The sequence below is a fragment of the Panthera tigris genome, chromosome A3 (assembly GCF_018350195.1).
Source record: "Panthera tigris isolate Pti1 chromosome A3, P.tigris_Pti1_mat1.1, whole genome shotgun sequence".
Taxonomy (NCBI): domain Eukaryota; kingdom Metazoa; phylum Chordata; class Mammalia; order Carnivora; family Felidae; genus Panthera; species Panthera tigris.
The window spans coordinates 100,455,625-100,475,212 of record NC_056662.1 but is presented as its reverse complement, the minus strand read 5'-3'; the positions used below and the strand labels follow the sequence as shown (position 1 = coordinate 100,475,212).

The window sequence follows — 19,588 nt, the reverse complement described above, 5'->3', positions numbered from 1 at the left end:
TTGGCTCAGATCATGATCTCATGGTCCATGAGTTCGAGCCCCGCATCAGAGCCTGGAGGCTGCTTCGGATTCTGTGTCTCCCTCTCCCTCTGCCCCTCCCCTGCTCATGCTCTGTCTCTCTCTCTCTCTGAGATAAACATTTAAAAAAAAATTTTTTTTTTTTTATAGCCCATTCAACACTTAAAGTTTTTCAAGCACAGCTCACCCCAAGCTATGATGTGACATGGTGGGGAGGGGTGTCTGAGACACAGTCTTCGCCAGGCAAAACTCACAGGTGGGGCAGACACATGGCACAGATAATGCCACGTGGCTCGACTCTAGAATGAAGTAGCAACAGTGTGAGGTACATTCATTATGGGATTCAAAGCAGAAAGGCTCAGGCAACCATAAGAAAAGGGAGGAGGGGCATCCTACTGGAGCCGGAAGGTTTCAGGACCACAATCTACAAAAAGGAAGGGGACACGGTGTGCAGGAGCCTGGGAAGAAAACTGTCTCCCCCCAGGCATTCACCCAGGCTACACACATGTCCCTGCCAAGCACCTAAAGTCAGGTACACAGAGGAATGAGGTCTAAATCCCACAGCACTGGAGCCGGCCCCAGGGCTTAAACAGAATGGTATTTCCCGCAAAGGGAACAATGAAGGCAAGAGGAGTTTTGACGACCTCAAGTCCCCGTGAGAATGCAGGGCCAGGGGACTGGGCAGAGGTTGGGAGGAGCCAACCCGTGTTTCAGTTCCCATTCAGTCCCGGATTTGATAGGCGCCTCCAGGAGTCACACTCAGATCCCCTTTATGAGAATAATGATCATGGCAGGGTGACTGAAGGTCTAGCCAAGAGAGGCACTGGTGTAGAGGCCCCACTGTTTGCAGTGGCTACACCATACAAGAAAAAAAAACAAAACCTGTGAGGTGAAGTTTAGCAACAGGGAGAAATCTCCACGGGTGTGGTCAGCAGTTGACCGCCAGTACCACACAAGGCTGAGTGGCCCCTGCCCCATGGTAGTCTCCTTCTGGCGGAACACCCAGAGTCCCCTGGCCAGAGAAGCTTGCAAATCATCAACGCCTCTCCATCCTCAACCCTCAGTGCCCATCTTGCTAGAGACATTCTGAGTGACTACAGAGGAAGGGGACGTGTGTGCTCTGCTTTCCTGCTCACCCTCACCCTCACCTCTTGTAAACCTCTGTCTCCGTCGCCCCCACAAGAGAGCCTTTCCCGAGGGTCATTTGCAAGCCTTTTTCTTCATCCACAAACCCGCAGTTCTCCACTGACCCCAGCTGTCCTGTAAAGCCTACTTCGATGGCCCATCTAGATCATGGACCACCATCCCCCTCCCAGCCCCCTCACCGGGCTGGAAGGTGGCAACCGCGGAAAAACAGGGCCACTCTCCTCGACGGGGCTTCGGATGACATCACATCCTCCGAACGCGAAATCTGGCTCCTCGGCCGGCCGGCGAAGGGCGCAACTTCTCCCCTCGGGGTCCCACCAGCTCCTGCGCGCGTCCGCTCGTGTCACTCAGCGCCGAGTGCGCCATGGCCTCTCCGGTGACTGCCCAGCTCCTGCCGCTGGCCTTGCTGCTTCGTGAGTTGGCGACCCTCGGGGAGGGCGGGGGCGGGGCAGACGCGGGGCGCCGGGCTCCCGGCTCAGTCTGGACACCTGCCACCCGCAGATGCCGCCGCAGCCGCCGGGCCGAGCCCGTTCCGCTTATCGCCCGGGAAGGTGGAGGGCAGGCTCGGCCAGCGGGTGGAGCTGCAGTGCGAGGTGCTGCAGTCCAGCGCGGCGCCGGGCTGCACCTGGCTCTTCCAGAAGAACGAACCTGCCGCCCGCCCCATCTTCCTGGCGTACCTCTCCAGAAGCCGGACCAAGTTGGCCGAGGGGCTGGACCCCAAACAGATCTCGGGCCAGAGGATTCAGGACACCCTCTACAGTCTCACCCTGCACAGATTCCGCAAGGAGGAAGAAGGCTACTATTTCTGCTCGGTCGTGAGCAACTCCGTTCCGTACTTTAGCGCCTTCATCCCGGTCTTCCTGCCAGGTCCGAGCGCCCAGGGCGCGGCACCTCTCGGTATGCGGTTTAGGACTCCTCTCTGAACCCGTGTTCACACGAACCCCCCGCTTTCGAGCCTCTTAGAGACCTTGTGTGTGTGTGGGGGGGGGGGCTCCTTAATACTGCTCCCATTTCACAGACGAGGAAGCTGAGGCTAAGATGCTGCTGGGTCGAGGCTGAAGATGGCTTCTTAGGTCCGGCCGATGTGGGCTCGAGTTCGGGTGCTCGTCTACTCCTGGGCAGTTACTTAAATTCTGTGAGTCAGCGTTTGCTCGTCAGTGACCGGCGGATATCAACCCAAGCCCGCAAGCTTGCGGGTTGAGCCATGGAGAGAGGCTGGGTGACCGGGAGCGGGCTCCTGCGTTCCGGTCCGAGGCGCCGGGTGCGCTTGGCGGAGCCGGGGACTCGGCAGGGTACCGCGCGCGCCGCAAAGGGGTGAGCGCGAATCCTCGAAGTCCCTAATCCGTCTCCCCGCCTTGAGTGCAGAGATCGGCGAGCGCGGAGGAGGCGCCCCCTGGGGCAGAGGCGCGTGGGGCAGTGGGGAGGGTTAAGGTAGATGTCCCCGGTCCGACTCCAACTAGGCTGTGTTTTTCCCGCAGTCAAGCCCACCACTACGCCCGCGCCGCGACCGCCCACTCAGGCGCCCATCACCACGTCGCAGCGGGTGTCTCTGCGCCCGGGGACCTGCCAGCCTTCAGCGGGCAGCACAGGTGAGACAGGCACAAGGTCCCGGGGCGGGAACCGGCCAGGGGCCGTGCGGACCGCAGGGAGAGCCCCCGCTAGGGCCAGCCCTGATCCTGGAGGTAGAGGCGAAAGCTGTCCACGTGGTGGGAAAACAGACCCGGACCCAAGAGACAGGCCCAAGCTGGTGGTATGGGGTGGGAGGATCGCCGGCCGGCTCCTAAATGTCGGCGTTTTCGGTGTCTTCAGTGGAAGCAAGTGGGCTGGACTTGTCCTGTGACATCTACATCTGGGCACCCCTGGCTGGGACCTGCGCCTTCCTTCTCCTGTCGCTGGTCATCACCGTCATCTGCAACCACAGTAAGTCCTGGGGAAGCGCGGAGTTACGGGAAGCGGTCTGCTCCACTGACTCCGATTGCGCGGCTTGCTCTAAGCAGCCCTTGCCCGCAGACAGGATGGAGATTTCTGGGACTCCGAGCTGCACTGTAGGGTAAGGCAGGGCCCATTTTTTTCCTGGAGACAGAACTCGAGAAAGTCCCTTGTCCCTCTGCTTTCCACTCTCCGGGACATTTTCCCGACGACAGAGCCCTTATCCCAGGGGCCGTAGCTGTGGTGAGTCCATTGGCTAAGGACAAGCGAGCGCACAGATCCTGGCTTATCACAAACGCCCGCGGGGGAGGCTGCCGCTGTGGCCTTGGGACCAGTGCCCAGAAAGGCTGGTCAAAACCATGAGAAGTTGAGACTGACCCTTAGCCGCCTCCTCATGAATCCCCTACTACTTTGGGTCCCACCGTGGGTAACTGTACTAACCCATCTTAACCCACATCTGTATTTTCAATGCTTTTTAAAATTGATGAGAAGAGGGAAGGAAAATTCCCTTACCTGGCTCTCAAAAGTTATAATCCTAAAGAAATAGGAAAAGGGAGGGAGAAACTCTATCTGGGGACTGTTGGGGGGGGGGGGTCAGTCACTTTACCCCTTCTTTTTCTTATCCAGGGAACCGAAGACGTGTTTGCAAATGTCCGAGGTGAGTGTTTTGTAATCCCTGGGCCTAACACTGGGCAGCCCTGGGCAGAGGCCGGGCTTCCCAAACAGCAGTCGGTGGGAACCCTTCCCAGAGAGAGGCCACAGCAGTGGAATTCTGGGAGCAGGGAATCAGCATAGTTCTTGAGCAAAGAGAGGCACAAGGCAGGCACTGTGGGGGAAATGGGGGCACAGGTTGGGCTAATGGGGAGAGCAGTGTGACTATAGTAAATCTCTCTCTTATTTGGCCTAGCACCAAAAATCCCATCTGAAGCATTCCCCCAATGAATCCTAGCTCCTCAAAGACCTGAGGTCTCTTCATCTGGATGATTCCAGCTGGCTTTTATTGTTTTCTTAAGAAAACTTTTCCTTCCCACTTGCTTGTTCTAGATTTTTGAGAGTCTAGTGTTTTGAGAGAGAGCCAATCTTCTATCAGGGAACCAAATAAACAATGGTCTAGGTTCCTAATTTCTCTGTGTCAATGCAGGGCCTGGATTTATGACCAAGGACTGGAATGGAAGAAAAGGGAACCAGAGGCAGGGGCAGTTAACTATCTGGCAGCTCAGGTGACTCCCTGATCCAATTCCAGGCTGTGATCATTCTGAAATGATCAGGAAAAAAACAAAAACAAAGACCAGTGTCTGGAAGAGAGGTCTCCGTCTCCACTGTCCTTTGAACTTAGGCTGAGGCAGCCCTGCCCTAACATCTCACTGGCACCACTGGAGCCCTGCACTGTGGTGGGGCTACACTCAGGATCTCTCTTATCCACACAGCAACCCCATGTGAGAGATACCACAGTCCCATCTCACAGATTAGCAGCTCAGCTCAAGAAACCCACCAAAGACGGCAGAGACATGATGACACCCAGATTATCGATAATAATAAACCACTTGATAAAGCCTGCAGAGTCCCAGCTACTAGCCATATATATACATATATATATACATATATATATTAATTTCAAGTTTCATAACAATTTTACAAGTAGTTACCATGACCACCATTTTTCAGATGAGGAAACTAATGGGTAGGACATTTAGTGACTTGTCCAAGGCCATACAATCAGCAGGTAGCAGAGCTGCGATGTCTATCCAAAACTCAAGCTGCTTCCTACGATTGGGGGGTTGGGGGATGGGGTTGTTTAAGGATAACATGTAAGAATTATATTCACTGGTTTCTTTCAGTAGATAAAAATATTTCAAGGTTTGTTTTTTAAGTTTGAGAGAGAGATAGCATGGGCGCATGCACACACACACACACACACACACACACACACACATACACACAAGCAGGGGAGGGGCAGAGAGAAGGGAGAGACAGAATCCCAAGCAGGCTTTGCACCATCAGTGCAGAGCCCGATGTGGGGCTTGAACTCACCAACTGTGAGATTATGACCTAAGCTGAGATCAAGACTCTGACACTTAACTGAGTCATTAATTTTTGAGGCGCCCCCAAATTATTTCAAGTTTCATTCCTAGGGTTTGCATTTCACACTCCTTGATATTTCCCTGCAGGAAGTCAACTTCACTATCGCATATATCTTTATAGATATAGATATAGATATAGATATAGATATAGATATAGATATGTAACAATGGAAATGTAATGAATTTCCAATGCCTGTTTTAAATGCTATAACAAGGGGATAAAGACCCTTTCAAAACAGAGAAAGATTTTTAGCATTTTCAGGTACTTGGGGTGCAGTTGGGAGCTTTTGGAGGAGAATCATCCCTTATCTGTATCTTTTCTGAAAATTCTCATTCTGAAATGAACGGAGAGGGGCACCTGGATGGCTCAGTTGTTTCAATGTCTGACTCTTGATCTTGGCTCAGGTCATGATCTCACAGTTTGTGAGTCTGAGCCCCACATCAGGCTGTGCACTGACGGTGCAGACCCTACTTGGGATTCTCTCTCTCTCTCTGTCTCTCTGCCCCTCCCATGCACTCTTTCTCTCAAAATAAATAAACTTAAAAAAAGAAAAAGGAACTGAGAACGCAACTCTGCCCTAGAATGCAAAGCTATACTGAGTAAGCATATCTCAGGGATCCACATACCTGAGTTAACATATCTAGTGATGACTGAGGGCAGCTCAGCTTCCACAGAGACATTTGGGAGGATGGTGTGCGTAGACATGACACTCATGATGCATTAGCCCATTTAGGAGGCACTAGCCCAGTACTGAATTAACACACATTTTTAGTGTGACATCAAATGTGGGTTGTTTGTGTGAGATAAAGTAGCTCTGCGTGGCTGATGGTGGTGGTTTGCTCACATCCTCCCCTATCCCTGTGATCCTCCCAGGGGCTGAGAATCAGGTCAACTGATGATGTTGGTTATCAGCCTCTTTTTGTCACCTCCATGGGTACCCTGACAAAGGCTCCAAGAAGCTAGACAAACTGGGTTCAGACCCTGGCTCCACCACCTCCTAGATATGTGACCTTGGGCAAGTTCTCCAGTCTCTCATTCCCAGTGCCCCTCACTCCTCAGGTAGCTGTGACCGCGAGACGACAGACACGTGATGCTTGACAGGGTTGCTGACATCACTCACCCAGCCCCATGCTGGTGTTCCAGGGACAAGTCCTCAGGCCCTGTAGGGGCCGGGAGGCTGGAGAGGGTGGGGAGACATGCATGGATGTTGCATCACACCGTGGGGGCTCTTGCTGCAGTAACAGTTGGTCACCTGTCTCTCTTTCAGGCCCGTGGTCAGAGCAGGAGGCAAGCCTAGCCCTTCAGAAAGATACGTCTAACATGGAGATGGGCCCCATGCACCAGCCACTACAAGACCAAATAAAACTCTCTTTATGAGGACAGTAACAGTCCTTCCCTTTCTGTTTTTCCAGCTTCCTTCTTAATGTATCTGTTCTCATTATTATTTTCATGGGGGTGGGGTGGGGAAGTGACTTTTTCTTTATGTGTTTTCCTCAGTTGACACAAAACAAGACTGTATGTCTACAATACACCACAAGGGTTACGATACCATTGTGTGCACGCACTGGGGTAAAGGGTGGGCAGGCCAGAGCTACTGTGAGCCATGTTCTCGGAATCTGGCGGTTAGAGCTGGTGGGGGAGGAGGGAACCTTGACATAGCTTAGCCCAAACCTCTTCAGTGGACATCCAGGGATGGGGGGGGGGCAGCTTGATCAGAGTCACAGCAAGGTTCAGGGCTCTTCCTCCAGCCATTCAGATCTTTCTTCTGGAGACCTCTGTTTCAGCGTGGGGTGTTGTGTCTCAAACCTCAAGGGCACAAATTATTTCTTGAGCACCAGTGATAGAGCCATAGCCCCAAAGAGGTAATAGAATAAGAGAACTTCTGCCTTTCAGAGTTCGATAATGTAGTTGAATAGTATCAGACTTTGTAAATTATGAAGTGTGAAACTGTATGGAGTAGGAATGCCTCAAAACGGAAAGGGTTAACTGAATCCTGGAACATGAAGAAAATCTCTGTGAAATCTGCAGGGGAGGGGGACAAAACTGCTCGCCCAGCCCTTGCATTGCAGAGGGGCCCATGAAGGAGGGGAGACCACTCCTTTCCGAGTGTGATTTGCGTGTCAGTCTGGTAAGGAAGCTGAGAGCCAAGCATGCTGCCCTACATGCACACTTCCTCTCTTATGGACTTGCGGAAGCAGTGAGTGCTGCTTGGAAGAAAAAAACATAGATAAGGAAATAAGAATCACCTGTAATTCTTTGTCTCGGGTATAGTCCATTGTTAATATTACGGTGCACATTCTCTATTTTCTATGCATGTATGTGAAGTACATACTTCTGTTTTTAAAAAGTGGGATTGCACTGTGTGTTTATAAATGGCTTTAAAAAACAAACATTTATGGCATGCTTTTTAAGGACAAGATAGCACTCCGTTTTTGATTGTAGCATCTTTTATGTATTTAACTATTACTCAGGATTGAAGTTTCCAGTTTTTCACTACTGTAATAACGCTGACAAAACTTTGCACACAGCTTTGTTTCTTTAGGGTAAAAACCTAAAAGTAAAATGACTGGGTCGGTCCCTACTTTCACTGTGCACTCCCCTATTTTCACATCAGTTAAAACTGGTTAGCCTTGGGGCCCCTGAGTGGCTCAGTCGGTTGAGCATCCGACTTTGGCTCGGGTCATAATCTCATGGTTCGTGGGTTTGGGCCCCGAACTGGGTTCTGTGCTGATAGCTCGGGCAGAGCCTGGATCCTGTTTTGGATTCTGTGTCTCCCTCTCTCTCTCTGCCCCTCCCCTGCTTGTGCTTTTTCTCTCAAAAATCGATAAATAAACTTAAAAAGAAAAACTGATTAGCGTCTTCTCGCAACACCTTGTCTTTTGTTCTTTCGTGGTAACAGATGAGCTGATACCTCTAATAAGGAAGCATAAAATCTTCAGGCTGTGGTTGAGGTCAAATATACATACTGAAAAGTGCCCAAATCCTAAGTATACAGCAGCTCCAAGACGTCATTACGTGAACACACTCAACACAGCCAGCACCAGGTCCACAGAGAACTTTCCCTGCCTTCCTAAAACTGCCTTCGGCAACCTTAATTTTCAAAAACCAAAAGTTTTAAGGAACAGAAATCAAGAGGAAAAAGTGTCGCAAATGTGAAAAGGCAGTTGTGAAAGCTAAGAAACTTCCCATAAGACAAAGTCTTGCCCCTGCCCCCCTCCTCCCCGAACATATCCAGCTGACCAGAACCAGACGCCAGTCCAGGGACTGAGACTCAGCTCAGAGCTGGCTCCAGGCTCAGAGCTGCCTGTGGAAGCTGTCCCTGGGTCCCTGAAAAGGGTGACAAGGAGCATCCGGCCTCCTCATGGCGCTGGCTGTGGAGGGCCAATGTCAAAGAACCAGGGCCAGGGTGAAGGCAGGAAAAGGGCCTTCCCTCCTCCGCTTTCAGCTCAGGTGATGAGCAGCAGGGAAGCCGCACTGGGGAGGCTCTGGAGAGGGTTCAAGACTTACTGATTTTTTCATACTCCCTAATTTACCACACCATACTTACCACAACTAAGATGGTAAACACTACTTTGGGGATTCAAAGTATCAACATAGGAAAAGGTATGCATTAGAGTTGGCGCTCAGGACCAGGGAGAAAATAGAAAAACAATGTGCAGGCTGAGGCCTAAAGCATGTTCAAGGTGGGCTGTGAATTTAGGCTCAGGGCTTGCTGGCAACCACAAACACCCGCCATTCATCCTGCACAGACACAAGAAGCACCTCATGGTTCAAAGCCGGCAGCCTCAGGTCCAGGTCATGGTTCACTTGCAAGTTCTAGCCTGAAGCATTGGTTCTACAAACTCCCCCTGGAGGATGATGCCCACAACACATTCTTTGGACCCTGAAAAACAGGAAGTAGAGAAATGAGTTCTCCATTATGCAGTTAACTTGGTCACAGTTGGCTGGAAACAGCTCCAAGGCAGTTCACTTAACATTCATTCATTCAACAAAACATACCCCATTGGCGGAAGAAAAAAAGTCAGAGAACTTTGTCGTTTCTTTCTCCAGTTGTGACACTGCTCTTCAGAGATCCCACCCTACACTTGAACATCCCGCATGACTCCACAACCACTGAGAGGGGGAGAAGTTTCTCTTTTTCACCAGCAAGAAGCCACCCCTTCCTCCAGCCCCGGGGGCAGATTCTTCCCCCGCACACAGTTTTGTGACCACAAGGGTCAGGTACCACCTAACCTGCTCCTAAAAGAAGCCTGAGCTATGTTTCTCCACCAAAAGGAACTGAAGGAGGCCACGATTGCCTTAGATTAAGTTAAATGCAGAGGCTGTGAAGGCAGCTTCCTGGCTCTGCTACTTTGTGTGTTCTCTAGCAAGCACTTAAGGCCTCGAAACTTCTGTCTCCCCACTTGTAAAATGGGGGTAATGATAGTCCCTACCTCAAAGGTTGTTGGGAAGGATATGAGTTCAAATGTATTTTTAAGCTCCTGGAACAGCTCCTGGAACATAGTAACAAAATGTATACGAAAAAAGTACCAATTTTTCAAAACTGGTGTAGTACCTATTACACTCTGAATGCAGTCACCTGATTCTCCCAATTCCTATTCTCAGAAATGGGCACACAGTAACCATTTCCAACAGATACACATTTATGTATGTACCCAGGGATCTCAGCATCCCAGTGCTAGGGAGGACAACCCTTCCTGCGCAGCTCACCTCAGGAGAGCTCACTCCCAGATGCACACAGCCTTCACACTGTCATTGAAGCTCCCCTCAGCCTCACCTTCTGAGTGCCACCCTTTACGCCCCCCACCGCCCTGCTGCGAGAGAGCTCCACCATCCTTACAGCCGTTGAATAAAGTTGGCAGAGCAGAAAAAGCCTGTGTGTTCTACCATTTTGTCACCTCACCACCTACTGAAGCCCCCACCACTTTGGGAAACCTCACTTTTGCAGGCCAGTTACTAATTCCCCTTTTCTGCTCTCCTTTAGGTGGTTGTGATCTGCAGATGTCATTTGTTCTTATGTTTTAGCGACTGAAATAAAATAATAGCTACCAGTTATTTAGCACTCGGCATGGGCCCGCTCTCTCATTCGGGCCTCATCAGAACGATGAAGTAGGAACTAGTACTTACAGATGAGAAAACTAAGGCATAGGAAGTTTTGGTCATTTGCCCAAGATCACACTAGAACCTGGTGGGATCAAGGTCTGAACTCAGGTCCAATCCTGTAGCCCAAACTCTCAGCTGCTACGCTATTACTGAGTATCTTACCTGCCTTTTTTTTTTTTTTTTAAATATTTATTTTTGAGAGACAGAGCAAGCGAGTGCATGAGCTGGGGAGGGAGAGAGAGGGAGACACAGAATCCAAAGCAGGCTCCAGGCTCTGAGCAGTCTGCACAGAGTCCGACGCAGGGCTCGAACTCATGAGCTGTGAGATCGTGACCTGAGCCAAAGTCAGATGCCTAACCGACTGAGCCACCCAGGCGCCGCCCCCGCGCCCCCACCTTTTTTTAATTGAAGTATAGTTAAGACACGATGTTAGTTTCAGGTGTACAACATAGTGATTCAACAACTCTATACACTATGCTATGCCACCCCAAGTGTAGCTACCATCTGTCACCATATAATGTGTTAATAATACCATTGACTATATCCCCTACGTTGTTTTTAATTTTAAAATTTAGAAGTTCTCTAAACTCTCTGTAAGCACCTCAAACCAAAAGTATTTTTTTTCACCTATGCTGCCCAAGGTAGAAAACGAAGGTTACCACCTGCTCTGAAATGAAACAAATGGGAAAGAGTATGTTCTAGAACAAGGGTAGAGTAGGGATCCTGTCTGAAGTTAGGGTGAGGGCTTTGCTTCTAAAACAAATACCAAGAGGGGCCAAGAAATGCAGCTCATGGAGATGGTTCAGGGATAGCTAACTCCTCATTTGTCTAATATCTCAGGGCAGGTGGAAGGCTGCACTGACCGCTGGTGCTGATGGTTTATTCCTTTATGTGAATGAAATGTCACCTGTTTCCTGGCTGAGATGCACAGTGCAGGGGGGTAGAATTCGCAGGTTGCTTGCCTACCAACCATTCTCCCCTTTTCCCTTACCAGCAGAACCCTTGTTGTATTACAGGGGGTGACGTGCCCAGACATTTCCCAGACTTGCCCGCAGCCAAGTGTGGCTAATAAGTCATTGGCTGGAGCTTCCAGGAGACTCTTCAAAGAGGCTAATTCAACTGCAAGCTCCTTTTCCCACCCCTTTCCTCCTCTTTTTGCCTAACACAGTTATATGTCTAACAAAGAGGTGAAACTGAAGCCACACCTTAAGGTTGTGGAGAACAGGAGCCTGGGCCCCTGACGGCAAAAACCCTAGACTGCCTACTCTTCACATGCCACTGGTACACACTAGTCAAGTCAAAGGCCATCCGCCCAAATTTCCTGTACTACTTCTCAAAGCTTTCATGACAATTTAATAATGTCTTGTACAATTCCTCTTTAGGACTAATTGATGAGCTCACTAATCTAAAATCACTAGAAGCAACAGGGTCTTAAGAATGAAAGGAAACCTAAAGTGCATGTTCAGAAACTCCCAAAATGATTAGTCTTGAACACTGACAAATAACAGGTTTCCTTTTAAAGAACACTTTTCTTCTAGAGGGGAAACAACATCAAAGTCCTTTCCTTGAACGGCGGCCCTTGCACAGTGGCTGAATGCAGCCTTCAAACGGAGTTAAAAAGATCCCTCCTGACTAGAAATTGGCAGAAAATCATACAACCCATGTAGTGTAGAGACCAACATATAGAGTCTGAAGTGAGAAATTCACCTTTCTAGAAAATGTAGACGACAGAAAGAATGGAGGGTGTATTTTAGAACACCAGGGCAAGGAAGCCCATCATTTAAGAGACCTCACCATAAATTGGTTCTCTGAATTATAAAAACGTTCAGAGCACTGACATTTTATGATAAAAACATCTTGCTGGGTTTTCTTCATTGGATTTCTCACTCTCACAATATCTGGGTCTCCACTGAGTAGAGACCAAGTTTGTCTTGTTCACCATTCTATTCTCAGGACATACAATGCTCAATACTCACTTTAATTGCTTACTGTACTGGCCTCCCCTGCTCTAACCTCATCCCCTCCCCAACCATCTTTCATCCTACTGTAGCCAGAGTGGGCCTTAAAAATACACAACTTATGGGGCGCACGGATGGCTGTCAATTAAGCATCCAACTCTTGAATCCAGCTCAGGTCATGATCTCATGGTCTGAGATCGAGCCCCTCGTAAGGCTCCATGCTGAACGCGGAGCCTGCTTGGGATTCTCTCCCTCTCTGCCCCTCCCCCACGTGTGCACACTCTTTCAAAATAAGTAAACATTAAAAAAATACACAACTTATTACATCTCTCCCTTCTCATCCCTCCCATTGTCCTCCAGTAGTTAGGTCACTGGTGGGAATTAACCTCACCAGAAGGGTCTTGGTGCTCTACTTTTCTCTACCTCCCAGCAGTCCTAAGCTGCAGGAGGCCCAGGGAGGGCCCTGTTCTCTCTCAATGCCTTAAAAAAACCCCATGTCGAATGACTGAAGGTGCCATATCATTGTATGTAAGATGTTTTCTGCATTTAACATACACACATCTGGGGCGCCTGGGTGGCTCAGTCAGTTAAGCATCCGCCTTTGGCTCAGGTCATGATCTCATGGTTTGTGGGCTCAAGCCCTGCATCAGGCTCTGTGCTGACCGCTCGGAGCCTGGAGCCTGCTTCGGATTCTGTGTCTCCCTCACTCTCTGCCCCTCCCCCACTTGTGCCCTCTCAAAAATAAATAAAAATGTTAAAAAAATTTTTTTAGACTTTAAAAGAAAGCAAAAAAACCATACACACATCTGTCTGTTATTAAACGAAAGGATTCTAATGCACAAGCCAGTATTTAGAATGAAACACTGGCTTTTCCAAGGAAACTCAAAATTCTCTGTCACGTAGCGCTTTCCTAGGCACTACTTACAATGTTGAGGTATGTTACGTTAGCATAGAAGATTCATAGGAGTGTTAAGAACACCCCACTACAAGGAAAAGTTTTGGAAAAAAAAAATTAAAAAAAAAATGAGTATAATACTTTCTGTCATACATACATATACTGACAGAGATTTCAAAGTAGCTTTGCGAATGGATCATTCTCTTGTCCCTTAATGCAAAGTTTTTAAAATTGGATCTCGACCCATTAGCAGGTCATAAAATCAACTTAGAGACTTGGTGAACATTAACAAATAAATCTAAAGTATCAGTGTTATCACACTTTAGAAGCATTCATTTTGTAAAACTTGTCTCAGAACTATAAACTTTGTGTATACAGGGTTATGAGATTTTCTTACTGGCTGCCACAAAACAGTGTGTCCTCTGTGAGAGGGTGAGGGGCACCAAGCTACTGTTTAGTTTGGTCTAAGGGTGCATTTCCAGGCTTTATCTTGCCATTACAAAAAATCCAGTTTTCCATCTTTGGTGATCATCATTGCCCATTTTAGTGGGTAGGGGATGGGAAATGCATTTTGGCATGCTGCAAATACAACACTCCTTTCAACTGCCTGGGTGTTTAAAGAAGTACACTGATTTTTAAAGTAACTGTACTCAAACTGAATTCAAAGCACACTAAATTTAACTTTTCTTGAGGACTCAATCTTAATCATCAAGAAAAGGGTAAATTTTGCCCAGTGGGCGTGATCCTTACCTCAGAAAATAGGGAGCATCCGAGAGGCTCCTCGTAAGGGAAGCCAGTTCTCTCACAAGCGTGCAGATTCTGATTCAGAAGATCTGGGCTGAGGCCTGAGATTCTGCCTTTCTCACAAGCTCTCGGGTGATGCCGACACTGCTGGAAACTCCACTTTTGAGTCCTAGAGAGCCCTACACGTTGCAGGGATAGGTGGTGAGCTCTTTGGCCGGGCTGGCCAGACCTCACCTATATACCACCTGAGCCACTAGCTCCAAAAGCAACGGGGTGGGACCCAAGCGAGGACCCACTTGTTCCCAAGTAGGAAACATTCTGAAATCTCCCGTAAGAATGAGTCTTAAAAAATACACAAAAGCAGCACACAAAGATCCTTGGTCTCTACCACCTTAGCTCATCACTGAACAGGATAGACAACTGAGCCTGCTTCTTCTCCCTGGCAATGCCGACTGTGCGTGCCCCACTCTACCGACAGCCCGAGTACAGCTGTCTCAGGGCTCCTCTTCCAGGTGACACGCAATCGATCACTCCCGTCAAAGGGTCCCGGCTATGCACAGGGTACAGGAGCCTGCAAACACTGATGTGAGCCTGCCCTAGGAACTGGGATGGTGACCGGCCACCTCCTCTTCTTACACTGCTATGGCACAGAACAGGATGGGATGGAGACAAAGAGATTCTCTTAAATTCTTTGCATGCAGGCCCTTCACAAACACAGGCAGCGGTGTCCTCTTCTTACAACTGATGCCTCCATGCTCCCCTGCCCTCGTACCTCTGTCAGCTGTCACATTTATACAGACGGGTTCCACAAAACACTTTTTAAATGTGCATTTCTTTAATTTTTAAAAATATACACAGGAGAAGCCATGTGTTTTACATAGGAATACACACATTAACAAAGCATTTGTTATAGTTTTCCAAAATTCTATTATATCAGTCTGAAATTTATAAATTAAGTATAGCAGAACTTTTAAAGTCAAAATGAAATCCCTGAAACTACTGGATGCAGTGGACTTTTTCCAAAATCAAATGAACAGAGAATATGAATATGGTTTGTGTTAAATAAGGTTTATTGTTAGCTTTATTGCCTATAGTCTATAAGATGCAACTTTATTGTGCCTTTGCAAACAGGATACATTTCTTAAAAAACTGATCAAAATTTTCCATACATATAGCTCTATATGATAGATTACAGTGCAACACTATTTTTGTTACATAATTATAGAAATACTATAGAACCCAAGAGCACAGCGTAAGCAAAAGAAATACAATCCTGAGCCATCTGAACAAGATGATTTAATGAATCCTTTTAGTGTAAGTTTAGAAAACACGGAGGAGAAAAAAAAAAGATACATGCACACTGCAGTCATGAGCAAAATACATTAAATACCTGTTCCTTGCTAGACACAGGTGGGGGATTATGGTGAATTTCAGACACATGCACACGCACTCACACTCCCATCTACTCCTGCTTCCCTCCCATCCCCAATACATTCACTCCCACCCCTTCCCCAAAGAAAAGATCAGGCACTAAATCCTAGTGAACCCCACATCTGCCTTGCTGGAGAACGTGAAGGGACTGCTAAAATAAGAGTAGAAATCCTCACCCACAACATGAAACAAAGCATGTGCCGTAAGCCAATTCCAGCTGCTTTTGCCTCTTTGGAAGTAAACGAAGCATATGCTCACTACAGTTTACAACTGTAGAGGGAAAGGTCTTGAAAACAAAACTGTTTTCCCTCCCTATCCCCTGAAGTAAAATCAACAGCGGAAAACTCACCCTAGAACTAATTGCCTCATCTGCTATTAAAATACATTTGTCATTCTATTTTTGGTATCTATTCAATCATAGTTCAGTAAGAACAGTTCATGAAGTTTGTACCTGCTTATAGTAAACACTACTGTACCACATAAAACCCACCACGGCTGGACAGGCTTATGAAGCACCAAACCTTCTACGTGTGTGTTCCTTGCTAACATTCGCTCAAGACCACAGCATCCTAGTGTTACCAAGGATAATGTACGTAGAGTTAAGTAACGAAAGGTATTTGGTTTGTGTCTTCACCTTACACATCCTGGTGATGAAATTAACCAAACCATGCCTTCCCTGAAAATAACCTGAGTCTGCTGACTATGCAAACTGACCAGCTCGACTGTCAGTCCACTAATCAGAGGTTGAGCTGGAAAACCAGAGGGCTAATGTCTACCAGCAGCTTGTCTTGTGCGGATAACCAAGAGTTCTTGGTTTTTGCAGTATCTATTGTCCCAAAGGCTGAACCACTGAGGTGGAAAGAACTCACAGCATCAAGAATACTGAACGAACTACACAGCCTGCGGGACTGCCTGGAGAGAAAAGAGGATCCTCATTCCCCACAGGATGTGCTGTGGGTTTTAGTGTCTCTGTGTACATCAGCTGCTACAGAAAGAAAAAAAAAAAAAAGATTAACTCCATAACTTTCTTATTTTCAATTAAATGCTCATACACTCACAAAATACTCACACACCCTATGAATATGAGGTGGCTCTTCTCAACATTTTTAAAATCAAGAGGCACCAATACCCGTTCATTTATGTATTAGAAGTCTCACAGAATCACCACCAAAACGACAGAAATGGCATTTGTGATGATCACATAAAGGAGAAAAAAATCGAAAGACAAACTTAGCCGCTGTATTTCAGACTGTACTTGAAAGCACAGACGCTCTGGCTAAATTAGAATCTAAGGTTCTAATAAGGTTTTCTTGGTTTCGCATAGTCCCATGGCCTTTGTCCGTGACTGATAAATGGAATGGTTCCTAAGGTAATTGAGGAAACCACTCTGCAATTCTGTTTTCAATGTATATTATAATTAGTCTGCCTAGAAAAAAAAAACCCTTGGCTCTGTCATGGCCTTCTGCAAACAGAGGAAGAGCATGGCGAAGAGCATCCTCCTGCACTGTTGACTACACGGCCTCGGCGATAAGGTCCTGACGCCACTGGTGAAGGGGGTTCCAGAGCAGAAAGGGCCACATGTTGTATTTCAGCATCTTTGGTTAAGGTCTGGCCTTGTCAAATCCACCTCTCCGTCCCATTTCGTCACCAATGTTTTAAGCCCATGCCTTTAGTTAAAGGTCACAAGACATAATTTTCATGTCAAATCAAGAGTTTCAAATTTCTGGCCCTACCCTGCCCAGTAGGACTGTAAGGACCTTACACAGGAAACTGTAAAATCCAATGCTTCAGTGAAAAGCATGCTCTTTTTAAAGTTTCATGAGCTGCATAGAAAACTGTCAACAGGATTCCCAACACTGGGAGAGGGACAGAGCACTTTGTCCTTAAAAGTGGCCTGAGCCAACTGTATGAAGTGTGTGGCCCCCCAAAATATTTACCACCAGCCTCTAGAGCAACATCTATATTGTACAAATCTTATGTGAAGCCTAAATGTTTTATACGTTTTTCAGATGGAAAGGTGAGAATAAGAGTTGTGAGTAAAGCTAAATCTGGCCTAGTGAGAAAAAAGAAGTAAACAAACAAACAAACAAACAACCTCTGGATTTTAATTCAAAGGAAAATATAGGTCATAAACCTGTTTTACATCCTCAGCCAGAGTTGCCTGGAATTCTCTACCTTCTGTTATGGAGTCCAACGAGCTTCTCTCTGCTCTCTTCCTTCAATGCTTAACCGGATAGAGGGGAAACTTTAGGGAGGGTTCCAACAGGAAAGCAGAAACATGGCTAAAGTCCCGGTGGGGCCAAGACTGGCGAGGTCGGACAGAGCAAGCGTCGTGCCTGGATAGCCTAACGCTGCCCAAAGCGGTCACCCGGAAGCCTGACCACACACAGCAGTCAAGCAGCGTTCTCCTGCAGGTACTCCTTTCCTTTAGACGTACCCCCGCTCTCCCAGACAAACATTTCAGGACAAACCACCTGGTCTGGTATGGGCTGATATGCTACTGCAAATGCTGACACTTTCCAGTGAACTCAGCACCAAACCTGTTTTCTCCCTCCCTGCGGAAGAAACCAATCTGCAGTTTAAAACACAAAGTGTCCCAGTCCTTTACTTCTGTGTTTTCTTCTTTCTCCGTTTTCTCATCAAAGTTTTCCTATATTGACGTTCAGTTCCATGTCAGATGAAATAAAGTTGCAAAATATTTGGTGATTTCCACAGAACATTCTTCTCGTAATGAACTGACTTAACGCGCTTAAGTCAAACTGACTTAACGCGCTTAAGTCAGAAGTATGTCCAAAGAAGTCCTTTCCATGTAGTTCGTTCATCATATAAAGACTCTTACACATGGCTATTTCTGGACAGTGCATTAAACGAAGATACCTCACAAGAGAAAAGATCATTATCTGTATCCATTAGAATAATATACAGATTCACAGTCAATGAGATGATACACTTTGCAGAAGAGAGGCATTGAACGGTATACTATTCAAATACAAAAACAGCAATAAACATATTCTGCGCTACAGAAAATATGCTAACTTCTAACTTTAAGGATTTAAAGTAATGAGTCTGGTAACTGCATTTTAGGACTGGAACATGCTTCTTCCCTTCCAGGGACACAATGTTTGATGCCGGTGCACATATATATACACACACACACACACACAACACTGTGTCTGCAATGATATACAAAGAGACAGACAGCCAAGTCCTGAAGGCAGATTTCAGAGAATAGGGCTACCAAGACCAAGAGAGCAAATATTAACTTAAGAACACCTCTAACTTCAGAATTTCATTTTATTGAACACACCTTTTAAAACAAGCACCTCTTGGCAATAAAAGCAAAGAAACACAAGTACTCCTTCCACTCTGTTCTAGTGGAAGGCTTCTCACACCAACCTGCTAAATTCATGATGGAATCAGAAACAGGCAGCCCACTGGGGCTACAAGCAGAGCTCAAATGCAGGTCTGCTAACTTCTCGGGGAGAGCTGGAGCAGAGGAAAACACCAAAAAGCAAACTGGGCATCTATCACAGCTTTCTTCCTTAAGCAAAACAAATGCAAATTAGTTTTATAACCACAATTCAGTTTTTCAAACTTTTTCTGAAGAATTTTCATTTAATTTTGCATACATAACAGGAAGTAAAACTTTTTCACAAACATTCTCAAACCTTACAATTATCAAGAAATGACTAAAGTAAAAGCAGGAGAAATATTAAACACATGGCAGGGAGGTTGATTTCTGTTTCTGCTCTTAAAAAGTAAAAAAATCACCATATAATTAAGTACAAAAACCTGCATTGAATGACAACTGCTGGTGTATTTACTTGATCAAAAATGAAGACCAAGAATATAATAAAGCCCTATGATAATATTCATCTGGAGCACTCCCCTCAGTGTGTGTACACTAAAATGTTGGCAAAGTTTCTGGAGCATTAGCTTATATAAACACGGGAGTCCTCAGTTAGCTGCATTAAATGGAACGTTCTCTTCTGAAATGCGCCACAATTCAGTTTCACTTACAAATCGCAAATTAAAGTTATCTCTTCAGAAAAATATCTGTTTGGCATCTCCTGGACTTTGTTCCATTGGACAATATGGACATTTTAATCTAAAGACAAGAAAGAAAACATTGAATCAAGGAACAGGAGCAGTACTGAGCATTCAATTTTCCTCTACGGAATGTCAATGTCTTTAACAGTCACACACTCTCCACACACTCACGTCTGTATTTTGTTTTGAGGGTTAACTGTGCTTTCCCTTATTATACCAGCCAAGCTCTGAA

The 19,588-nt window shown here is 46.8% G+C and overlaps 2 protein-coding genes across 19 annotated transcripts in view; one reads left to right on the top strand and one right to left on the bottom strand.

The window, feature by feature from the left end:
- The window catches only part of RMND5A (required for meiotic nuclear division 5 homolog A), a 78,465-nt gene that overhangs the window by 1,203 nt on the left and 57,674 nt on the right, over positions 1-19,588 (bottom strand). For 11 of the 15 annotated variants that reach the window (XM_042981921.1, XM_042981917.1, XM_042981918.1 and 8 more), the window contains one exon: positions 16,139-19,414. In XM_042981921.1, coding sequence (XP_042837855.1) covers positions 19,351-19,414 — 64 coding nt within the window. In that variant the 3' untranslated portion in view covers positions 16,139-19,350. Of the gene's footprint in view, positions 1-7,967; positions 9,059-16,138; positions 19,415-19,588 lie in introns of those variants that run through there. The other 4 variants (XM_042981916.1, XM_042981915.1, XR_006215866.1 and 1 more) reach the window with 4 other exon arrangements.
- CD8A (CD8a molecule) lies at positions 1,498-6,555 on the top strand. Of its 4 annotated transcripts, none has more exons than XM_042981932.1 (6): positions 1,498-1,577; positions 1,666-2,031; positions 2,643-2,753; positions 2,974-3,084; positions 3,721-3,751; positions 6,443-6,555. In XM_042981932.1, the coding sequence occupies exons 1-6, from the start codon at positions 1,529-1,531 to the stop codon at positions 6,492-6,494; spliced, it is 720 nt and encodes a 239-aa protein (XP_042837866.1). In that variant the 5' UTR covers positions 1,498-1,528; the 3' UTR covers positions 6,495-6,555. The 4 variants fall into 4 exon arrangements, with proteins under 4 accessions (XP_042837866.1, XP_042837865.1, XP_042837864.1 ...); XM_042981931.1 differs by having other exon boundaries at positions 1,666-2,061; XM_042981930.1 differs by lacking the exon at positions 6,443-6,555 and adding an exon at positions 4,235-4,980.

Excerpts from the sequence above, each read along its gene's own strand:
- CD8A (XM_042981929.1), top strand. The coding sequence starts at position 1,529 with ATGGCCTCTCCGGTGACTGCCCAGCTCCTGCCGCTGGCCTTGCTGCTT. Across the intron at positions 2,754-2,973 it reads GCCTTCAGCGGGCAGCACAG|TGGAAGCAAGTGGGCTGGAC; the intron begins GTGAGACAGGCA and ends CGGTGTCTTCAG. Across the intron at positions 3,752-4,234 it reads CGTGTTTGCAAATGTCCGAG|GGCCTGGATTTATGACCAAG; the intron begins GTGAGTGTTTTG and ends GTGTCAATGCAG.